The sequence below is a fragment of the Fundulus heteroclitus genome, chromosome 4 (assembly GCF_011125445.2).
Source record: "Fundulus heteroclitus isolate FHET01 chromosome 4, MU-UCD_Fhet_4.1, whole genome shotgun sequence".
NCBI lineage: Eukaryota > Metazoa > Chordata > Actinopteri > Cyprinodontiformes > Fundulidae > Fundulus > Fundulus heteroclitus.
In genome coordinates, this window is record NC_046364.1 from 38,867,628 (window position 1) to 38,879,072 (window position 11,445).

Here is an 11,445-nt window from a genome sequence, read left to right on the forward strand (position 1 = left end):
ATCCAATAACTCAATTAATCGTTTATGGCAGCTCTATTCCATTCTTTATCAAATAACCATATTGATTCAAATAAAACACAATTTTGGAAATCGGCAAAGTAGTACGTCGCTTAGACGTAAAACTTAGAGTTGAACTGTTTTGGCATTTCATGTTATCTTGTACGGTCATGCATATTGCAGTTTTCTCACATCATTCTAGAAATGGGCTGCTGTCTGTTCTCTCTTTAACTCGATTAATGCATTTACCTAAATATGCTGTATTATCAATTAATAATTGCACAGTATCTTTTCCCTTTCTGACAAGCGCATTCTCGTCTCCTTCACAATCTTAATTTATTCATATTGCTTAATTGAGTGTGTAACTGTGGTGTATCCTGTGTCTGTGAGTTTTTGCCACATCCTGCCTGAATTTCCCACATTTTGGGACAATAAAGGTTTTTCTATTCTATTTAATTGCAAAACAGGGTGACACAGTACTGCATCAATTATTGACGTAACATGAGACTCCCTCCTTACCCACATAGACAGAAATACGTCCAGCTAAAGCCAAAACAAATTAGTTCAAATACCTCAGACAACAAAATTAAAAAATATGAACTAAAGAACACAAAAAATAAAAATAAATTCAGTACCACCAACTCTGAATAAAGTTCTGGGACCTCTACACCAGTGGTCCTCAAGTCCGGTCCTCGATGGTCGATGTCCTGCAACTTTTATTTGTTACTCTGCTTCAACATACCTGAGTCAAATATTCAGGTCATTAGCAGGACCCGCTGCATACTGAAGAGGCAATTCAGTCATTTGATTCAGGTGTGCCGGATCAGGGACACGTGTAAAAGCTGCATGACAACGGCCCTCGAGGACCGGGATTGAGGACCACATCTCTACAAAAACATTTTGGACCCATGTGACTCTCAAGCCTTGCACTTGTATGAAGCACATGACAAGGCAGCTGCTGTGCATCAGTAAATGCACATTTACTCTGACATGAGATTGTATGGCCATAGCTGTCCATGCATCACATCTAAGAGCAGTCTTACCTGCCTGTGATTCTATCACTTTGATCTGGTGTTGGTGCGGTGTGTGACATGTCTTTGAGGACGGGTGTTATATCAAGTGCTCCAGAGTATTAAGGTGCTGGTTCTCAACAACTGTCAATGGCCATGAATTCTTCGCAGGAAAAGTTTAAATAAACATTTTTCAATTAGCTTTTCATTTTATGAATTGAGGGGGGGCTTTGGCATTGCTTGTAATTACTTTTGGAAACCATTACCTACAATACTTGGCATTGTGTGAATTAAACATATGTCATCCCTCTAATATACCTCAGAAAATCAGATACAGGAAAGAGTTTATGATGGCAGTGCTGTAACCAATCAGAACTCTCACATTATCAGATCAGGCCCAACATCTACAGAAAGAAAGAAGCAGCAACATTTTACCAACGTTACTATAAAGCTTTCTAGGAGCTTGTTCTGTAGATGAAGCATAGGTACATGGTAAATAAATGTGCTAACGCCCTTACATTTTTCTTAATGTTTGTGCTGAAAACAAAACCTTTATTTTACTGACCTTAGTGTTTTCCTTTAAGTATTATTGCTCTTTAGTACTCTTTATTCCGAGAAGTGATTTTCTTCAAATCTATTGCAATATATACTACCCTTTATCACTGCTTTTAAATATTTTTTCTTCCATAATTTCACCACTGAAATTACACACAAAATTTCACACAAAATCCCAACAAAAACTATTCAAAGAGAAAGTATGTATAGTTGCCATTATGATTAAAACTTCTTCTGCTCAAAGTCTCAAATTTAGGTCTATGATATAAGGATTAAAATTCATTTATTTCTGCAATTAAGAAAGGAATTTGAGTCTATGTAAACTAAGGGATGTTACCCTAATGCCTGACGCATTAGGCATTGTAGGCAATGTAAGCATCCATGCCTGGACACAAAAACGAATGCGGTTGGATATTAAAATACAATTCACATCATACATGTACTCACTTCAGGGAGAGGGGGTTGCCTAAGGGAAGTATTACTACTCGCATAGGACAGATCTCATTTGTCATAGTATATTACAACATAGCAGTGTGGCTGATCATAAATGCATGCTGCAGCATTCTTTCTGCATGACTTATAGATGCACATCAACTGCAATGATGCCGTTCAAGACATGCAGGTTTTTGGGATTGTGGTCAGAGACTGACACACTGCACAAGCAACATGGAATAAATTAACTATTGCCCAATGAATGGGCAAATATAATTTGTATGCACCTTTTGAATAAACCAGCCACATACACATTCCCCACTGCCCCCCTTGGGAGCATTCAAAGCAGTAACGGTACTATAGAAGAGCTTAATTTTGCCAGTCAGGGTGCATCCATATACTGCATCTGTTTATGTAAGACTATTAGGACTAGAGAGATGGTATAAATAAAAAGATGCGTAGTTTTTGCCACAGAACAGCCTTCCACAGGAATAGCCCCAAACAGACACACAGACCCACAAACATGAACAGCATAGAGTAATCGCCTATTTTGCTAAGCTCACTGAATACTCCAAGTAGATAATACTAAAGTCCTCATTTGTAATGTAAAGAGAGAGCTCATGAGAGGAGGAAAGGAGGGAGCTAAGCAAATGGGGTTCTGCATTCAGAGGGAAATAAGCAAAAATACAGAGACATAATGAAATTAAATAACCGGAATACATTTATTGACTTTTTTACAATGCAAATAAATACTTGCCCATGCTGTAACAGTGCCCCCCTTTGGTAATCTGTTACATACTAATTTTGAATGTATCCAATTAGTCTTTTCAAATGTAAACAGAACAATCACAGTTAATTCATGAAATGTAAAAGTGTTTAGCAGGAAAGAAAATCTTGCGGATATTTAATGTCAACACTTTACATGAAACAGAGCGCAGTTTTTGGTACTCAATCTAGAAAATTGGGGCATTTCCAGCCCTTGAGAATCGATTTTCTGCATGATTTTAATATTTATTGGCTTTAAAACACCCAATTGTAACAAGTGTATCTGGCTCCAGCATAACGCGGAGACAAGCTGGAGATATAATCGAGTATTACAAATCAGTTGTTTTTAGCAGGGGAGGTGTCAGAAACGGGCAGGACATTAATCCCCTAAGGACTGAAAATGATCAAGTCTGACCAAAAAGGTGGCATTAGGACATATTTAGTTTTGCCTAAAATTGCCTTTTTCCCAGCACCATCTTTGGTGTTTGAGCCTAAAAGTAATGCCTAGAAGCCAGCAGAGTCCGTGTAGATTTATTGGCCTGCATTTACAGAACTCATCACTCATTACTTTTTCAAGCACTACTAAAGTCATTCATGAGAAACTTGATAAATTATGGTCTTCATTTAGTAACCCATAGGAATGCTTCAGGGATCATTTGAGAATCTAATGCTTGGGACCTTTTGTTTTTTAGCTAGCCTGGCCAGCCAGACTAACCTTTGCCTCTCTTCTATATGGCTGAAGTTAGTCTGGAACTGCTCCCATAGAGGGCTTTTTTCTGGGGCGGGGTTAACAGGCGCAAAGTTAACCAACCAGAAAAACTGCAGAGGTGACATAAAAAAAGGCACAATCAGACTTCCACTGTCAACATTTCAAAATATAATTCAACGTGGCGAGCCACTGTGAAGCGGAGACTACAGTGAATGATTATTTTAAAATAGAAGAAAGCGCACTAGCAAACGAATGATGCATAGCGCATTCGTCTTGTTTGTTTCGGCTGCGGGATTCTCGGGCGCTGCACGTCACTCAACATACGAAGCACGCCCTCGTCTGTGATTGGTCGGTATCAGGAAAGAAGGCTCTATGGGAGCAGTTCCTTACTTATTTCGCTGTTTAGCAAAGCGACAGCAAAACTGGGTCTGGCAGGCGAGGCTATTTCTTAACTACATAATGAACATCAATAAACCCGGAAAACATGCCTGAACAAAGTCTGCCTGAAATATGCAAGGAAGTAATTTTGCAGGTTGATTTAACTGTCAAAACACTGGGCCTGGTAATCTACAAGTGGGTTTTACACATTTGCAATTTTTGTGCACTGGAAGCAAAAGCACGGACGAAATCCACCCACGCCTAATAGAATGATGAAACAGCAAAGGCCCACAAGTGATACAGAGCGAGAAAATTACAGACAAGCATCCTTTCACACTGCAGTTTAAATTCTAGAGGAGGTGGTTTGCGTGTTTTGAATGAACAAGACCTGCTCTGTTGTGGGAATAGACAGAGAAATATGATTACTGATGCAGAGAGGAAATCACACATGCCATGAAATAGAAAACTCAGGAGTGGTTGCTTAAATTAATAAAGAGGGGTTGTGTATTTCTGCCTCTTTGTGGGGTATAACACATGCTTCCATTTGTGTTTGTTGTGCTTTGAGAGTATGTTATGCACATGCATGTTTCATTCATGTGCTGTACACAAAAGTATAAATGGTTTTCCTAACCTTTGCAATGAGGCTGAGGGGATCCTGGCAGGAAGGTGGTAAAGCTGATGTCATTTCCTGTGCCAGGTCAGAGGCTTCCTGTTGTACATACAGTTCCAACATGGATGCCAGCTGAGCGAGACCTTGCTTCTTCTGCTCAGACATGGAATTCAAGTCTGCAAAATCGTGAAACATAGATTTACTAATTTGTAATCATACACATTCTCGTGCAATTCTGGCACACAGTCTGTTCTCATCTCAGAAAAATTAATTTCATACTGTAAAATGCTCAATTAAAATCACTCAAATAAATTAAAATGCACTGCCCTCACAAAACTATTCAGCCAAGAGTTGCTTAAACCAAACCTTCCTAATAATGTTTTTTGTTATTGCTCTACAGACACTTTGGCACAACCCAAACCAGAGAGAAAAAGGACAAAACACAGTTCATGCAACAGCTAGGACAGATAGCTCAAGCAGGGAGTCAACAGCCAGACCTCCCTTGAGATGGCCGGAGTTTGGGCGTAAAGATTATAAGACAAGAAAAATTTATCATTTTACAGCATTTTATTTTTCTCTCCTTTTGATTTCACCTGACTGATTAGAAAACATCTGCTGCACTGCAAAAACGGAACTAAAAATAAGTAAATAAGTAAGTAATAAGTAACAACTCATCTCTATCATCTTATTTCAAGTGCAGGATGTCTAATTATCTTATTTTAGGGATCAAAATACTAATTTAATTGGCAGATAATCTTAATCCTCCCGAAGGAGGGAGTGTGTGGCTGCGGCTGTACTCTGATTCTGTACTAGCATTTTAACTTCCTTTTCATCTAACATATGAGCAGCATGAGCTTGATATTACTCTTTAAGGTCTAACAACATGCTGTGGAGAAACTCCAGCTTATGGAGTTTGAATACTGTGACATACTGTGCATAAACTACAAAGCATAAACCCGTGTAGAGAAGTTAGACTTGCGCAATTATTACCATAGCCACTAACACTAATATGGCAAGCTATTGTGGTGACAGTTGTCGGGAGAAATGCGTGTTACAACACCCAGGGCCGTCTCTAAGCTACTGCTTTCAGACGTTTCTCCTCATTTTCTTCTCCTTTATCATCAAACTTTATGAACTGAAATTTGATTTGGAGGCTCTTCTATTATCTATCTTCAATTCATTGGTGACTATTGTGTGCAGCCTTCTAAACGTAGCCTCCTCACTCTCTTGCACGTTTCTTGGCCGCCTTGTGCTCGCTTTTTACTTTCATGCTTTTATTCACTCGATTTCAGACATGGAAATAAATGCAACTATTGGAAGCTGCAAGCCTGAACAAAATCATAAAGGAACATTTGTTAAAATGAATCATTTACATATGCTATTTAGACTATGATAGTCCGTCGTTGCATTCTTTTTTCATTTTTCTAATTGGTAAAGAAAGTCTTATAACATTAGCTCGTCACAAAATGTTATTGAAATAGAAAATCATTTAATGGTTATTAGGAAAATGTACAATGTTCATGATGGTAATTTTACAGACTCCTCCTATATCTATCCAGCCCTTATTATGCATATGATTTAAATCAATGGACTCTTGAAATATGAGATATTATGAGCCCCGTTAAAGGAGCATAGCACAAGTTTCAGAATTTTTGCACAAGTTTTCCCCCTCTGGTGACAAGTTGAAATTACATCAGTGTTGTGCACATGCATGGGAGAAGAGGAGAAGCATCTGCCACTGCGACTGTACAGGTGTTTTGTTTAAAAATGTAAGTGAGGTTAGAAAGTTATACATATTGAAGTTAGTCCGTGTTCCCTCGCTAATCCGTCAATGGTGCCGCAGACTCAACAAAGCAGCCATGTAAGCAAGAGAGCTCAGTGCGTAACACCCATGAGCACGCCCAAAGCATGCGACCTAAATCACTCTCTCATGAACTTACTAATGGAGCCTATAGAGGCAACTGTGGTTAACAGGACAACTCATTTTACCCATCAGAAAATTGTAAGGGCATGCATGGGAAAGAAAATAATATTTAACCTTTACACTTGTACAATGCTCCTTTAAATTAAAAAATAACTAGGAGCAAAATCTTAGGTTAAAGAAAATGACTTCAAATAATTTCTTGTCAGAGAAGTTAAGAAGCATCTTCTCAACAGGTAAAAGTTCCTACAAAAGAGCAAGTGAAAAGCTGGGTTACCAAAAAATACCGCAAAGGGTGAGACATTGAAAAAGGGGGAACTAACCAGAACTTGACAAACTAATGACTACAATAGCATTACACTATAAAACCAAGTTTTACATTAGCTACTCACGTGATTCATGTTCCTCTAAAGTGAAGAGCTCACTGCTGGTGCTCTTAGGAGGACTTAACTGAATAGAAGAGAAGGACAGAAGACTTAACGGGTCATTTTTGTTTTACACATAATATTTGTATAGTTTAAGTGTACTGAATTATCAACACTTTCAAATGCTTGCTTTGTAGCTGGATTCCCTTCCTTCCCTTTATGTTTAGGAAGGGAAGGATTTCACACATGCAAAAGAAAACTTAAAGAGTATTTTTTTAAATGTACAAGTTTAGAAACTTCAGAATACAACATGAAATTCAGCTTTTATGTTTTAAACAAAGTAGGATCCGTCAGTCTCACAATAATCGTCTTTGCAAACATTATCTACGTGAGAACAACAAGGAAACGTTTCTAGAAACGTACCAGGGCAAATATGAGTCTTGCAGCCAGACGGACTGAGTCAGTAGGACGTCTGGGCAGGAGACTACGCAGACACTTACACTCCCTCTTATGGCCGGACCACGCTTGTTTCTGCAGGAGAGAGTTTTTAAACACACTGCACACATACACAGGGGGGGCATTTTTCCATCAAATATAAAACATTACAGTTGTATTGTACGCTTTGGATTTAACCTTTCATCCACAATAAAGGCATTTCTCAAGGCATGTTAAAATGTCCAGAAATAAATAAGCCTGTCTTCTACATTTAAGATGGATATTATGAAATGTGAGTTCATTGCTAACAAAAACTGACAGAAACTCAAATATTGTAATTCATAAACCTTTTAATTAGACATACTGTGCCAAAAAGTATATTAAAGAAATGAATACATTTTAAGATAAATTACAGTCGCAGCAGATGAGTTTTTAAGGCCACGGCCAATTCCCTTGACCTAAGTAAACACTAAAATCACTTGGGTAAAAAAAAAACATTCTTAGTGTTTGTAAAGTTGTATTAGATATTGATTGTTTTCAAATTTTTTAAAATTGGCCTCTAGAAAATCCTTATATGTCAATGATCCACCTCTAGATTCTGAGGGTGAAACATTACACTTCCTAGGCGAATTCCAAGTCAGATGCAAATCAATGACCCACCCGTTGCTCCTGGGTGGTTAGAGGCTATTGCTTGGTGTGAATGAGCCCTTTGTCACTTGAATCATGATGAGGCTGCTGATGTAGTCTATTTGGAATGTGTTGGAGGACCAAGCAGCAAACACACTGGGGAGTTGATGGCACAATTCTCCCCCTCTGTTCAGTCTTGGCTTTTCTCCTAACAAGATGGCTTCTTTCACATATGTGAAATGTCTAACTATGAAAAGGTGTCTTATTTAGTTGGGGTGAATAGGCTATTTATAAAAGGGGTTGGGAAAAAATTACTTTTTCATTGGTCGTATGATAAGATGCACTCATGGCCCGGAATCTGCTTGTAATTGGTAGAGCGGTTCCTCGCGATGGCACCTATCCGTGGTCACAGGTCACAACTTTACAATCAATTGTGAATTTCTTGCCTGATTGAGTAAGAGGACTAATTCTTCTTTTGTGGACTGGTGATTTGGTCAGTAATCCAGTCCGTACTTTAAGGCAAGAGACGGAGTGTGACTGTACGTCCAGAGATCCAAGCAGGGCCTTGGGGGGCGGTGACAGAACAGCCATCTTGGACTGAATGAGACTTTATTTTCAGTTCTATAGTACAATGGTTCTGGCATTGAAAGCTGCCATTTAGAAGTGATTCTGAGTACTGAATTAACCCTCCTTTCACTACTTTTCTTTCAGATCAAAGTAGGTACAAATACTCAGAAGTATGAGAAACCCATTTCTTTAGGCATTCAAGAGAATGACCAACTTTAAATTGTTCAAAGATTTTCATTTAATTTGTGCTTTGAACATCCGTTCCTTCCTCTTAAAATCTCCACCCTTTAAAGAATTTGTAGATTAATGTGTTTTTTTTCATCTTTGGCTGTTTGTGTTTCTTGTACTTAACTACCCACTAGTTTAAATAAAGGAAACTGGTCATTACTAGGGTCTCACTGATTCAGGAGTAAAACATTGCATAAATTCTAAATAAATATTAATCTGAGAAATGTAGAGAAATCGCTTTCATTCCACATTGATAAAATGTTAATTGATAGTGAGACTAATTAAATGTTTTAAGACTGATTTTGAACTAATAACATAGGAGAAGATAGAAAAATAAAATTGCCGCAACTTTCCAAAGACAGGTGCTTTTCTTTTTAAATAATTGAAAAGAAATAACACCCCACACTTAATAGGATTGTTGTCAACAGTCATGCTCAATAAATAAAAAATATAAAGTTAATTTCAGTAACTTAAATTTAGCAAAGCACAATGTAGATTAAATACAGCCTTTAATTCTGTTAGTGAGGATTTTCCGCTTACAGCTAATGAAAATGTGGCATTTAAAAATTAACTTATAACATTAGGCCAATGAAAGATATTTTTAATACAGATATGAGGGCTTAATGGAAATAACTTCACCACTTTTAATCTGACAAACAAGGCCAATTGGAACACATATTCCAATTTATCGAACATTGCTGCTGCATCAAGAATAATGCAAGTGAACAAACACCCACATACCTGGCAAGCTGTGTTGCAGTAGCGAGCCATCTTGCACTGAGAACATCTCAACAAGGTCTCCTGTCTAGACAGGAGAGAAAACATTTTTAATATTCAAGGCCAGGCAGACACTTCCAGGAAGAAATGTATTGCTCTATACAGCTCCTTTTTTTAAAGATATTAGATTACTTGAGGGTAATTTATTTGTGACCAAAATCGTTTAGGCCAGGGTGAGGAAAATATGTTTAGGATAATTTTCTCAGTTAATGACTTAAGTGAACTGCAGTGGAACCAGGTGTTTGGATTTTTGCAGTCAGGTTTCCATTATGAAAATGAACATTTAGTGTTTGAAGAAATAAATTGATCCATCATTTTATGAGTTTTTGGCATAGACAGGCAGCAGTTTACCCTCAAGCCCCAGTTCCTCCCCAGCAAATTGTCATTGTCTTGACCTTTTTTGTGTAACATGCTTATCTTCTTTTTCATTCATTGCACTAATCTGTGTGCAAGTCTCAGATCATTTTGTCTACCTTCACAGTATCTAATTTGACTACCTAGAGAAGACACGTACAGGTACACTCTGCTCACCGTTACCGTCTGCTAGAGTCACCTCTCACATGTGTCTCAGTGATGGTGACAGCTGTGCACCCATTTGTGTTTTTGTGCAAATGTAATATCTGTCTGTCTGTCTGGATGACGCTGCTGTCCTTTCCAGTTTGGCTTCAGTCTGATAGCAACCAAGAGCTGAGTCTGTCTGCTCCAGGCAGCCAATTACAGGCGGTAGAGAGTGTCCACCGCTTAGACACACACGCTGACAGAAGACGGGAGTCACAGGGACCCCTTTCAAAATGTGCATTTGTGTCTGTGCATAGGTTAATATGAGCCCAGCAAATAATCTACAGTTAGATTGGCTGCAGTATCTAATTTTACAGGAGGCTTGGTGGAGAGGACAGAATGAGTGATTGAGTGGGTCCCAGACCCATAATATTACTGTTATGGTTTAGTTTCCCTTGCTCTAAAAGCCAAGAGCACACTAATAGTTGAGTTACCAACACAATGGGAGCAAGTGAGCATGATGGAGCTGACAGTTAACCAACTACATCTGGCATAGCAAGATATGCGACCAAAGAGGTTTTCTCTGCATAATTATTTAAATCTAGCACATGAGGATAAACTAAATGTTGGTTTTAAAGACAAACTAGATTGGTAAATGCATGTGTGTTTTAGGAGAGCGGTAGTCTTAAGATTTGATTAGATTGTTGACAAAATACAAAAGCCAACATGTTGATTTTACCAAATCTGACTAATTTTATTATTAGAAAAGGTAAATACAAAAAAGCAGTTTTTAGCTATGCTAAAAAGCTTTCGAAACTATGGACCTGTGTGAAAATTTAATTGCACCCTAAAGCTAATAACTGGTTATGCCAGTCTTGGCAGCAATGGTAACCCTCATCTTTGTCTTTGTGATCTACATCTCTGAATCTGACCAGCTTGTCTGCAGACGTGTTATAATTCAGCTAGATTAGAAGGTTTTTGAGCAAGAACAGCCTGTTTAAATATTTTTTTAAAGTGTGATGACTCCAAATGTTTCACCACAAGCTGCACTAACACAGCACAATAAAAAACCTACAACTTTATTTACCAAACCTACATATCACTGCATGCAAATATATAAAAACCAAAACAATAATGAGCCTGATAACTGAAAAGGCATTTCTGGTTCTTATTTAATAATTAGCCTATTTGCTATCTTAAATTTTAAGTCTTAAAATAAAATTACAAAACAATTTAAGTTTTAAAGTCCAGTGAGCTTTTTAGGTTTGTTGGAAAGGTGCAAAGACAACTCACTTGGATTAGATTTGAGTGAGCAGTGGGAGCCATGCGTCTTTATAGTAGATTATATCTGGGTAAAAGGGAGAAAATTATGGAATACCGATAATTAGATCTGACATTGGATGTTAATATGAGCACACACATAAAATGAAGTATTGGAGAACACGTTGTGATGGATGGTACATTAGCCCACGGCTTATCGGACAAAGTAATGGACTTTTCATTAGATAGGGCACCGCCATAAATGCTGCGGAGGACATTATTGGAACCTTGAAGGCAAATAAAGGGATTTT

At 38.0% G+C, this 11,445-nt stretch overlaps 1 protein-coding gene across 1 annotated transcript in view; it reads right to left on the reverse strand.

The window, feature by feature from the left end:
• Positions 1 to 11,445, reverse strand: part of smyd3 (SET and MYND domain containing 3) — a 101,401-nt gene that overhangs the window by 69,602 nt on the left and 20,354 nt on the right. The window contains exons 2-5 of the mRNA XM_012881543.3: positions 9,341 to 9,404; positions 7,166 to 7,273; positions 6,770 to 6,827; positions 4,478 to 4,632 (exon numbers count right to left, since the gene is read on the reverse strand). Coding sequence (XP_012736997.2) covers positions 4,478 to 4,632; positions 6,770 to 6,827; positions 7,166 to 7,273; positions 9,341 to 9,404 — 385 coding nt within the window. The remainder of the gene's footprint in view (positions 1 to 4,477; positions 4,633 to 6,769; positions 6,828 to 7,165; positions 7,274 to 9,340; positions 9,405 to 11,445) is intronic.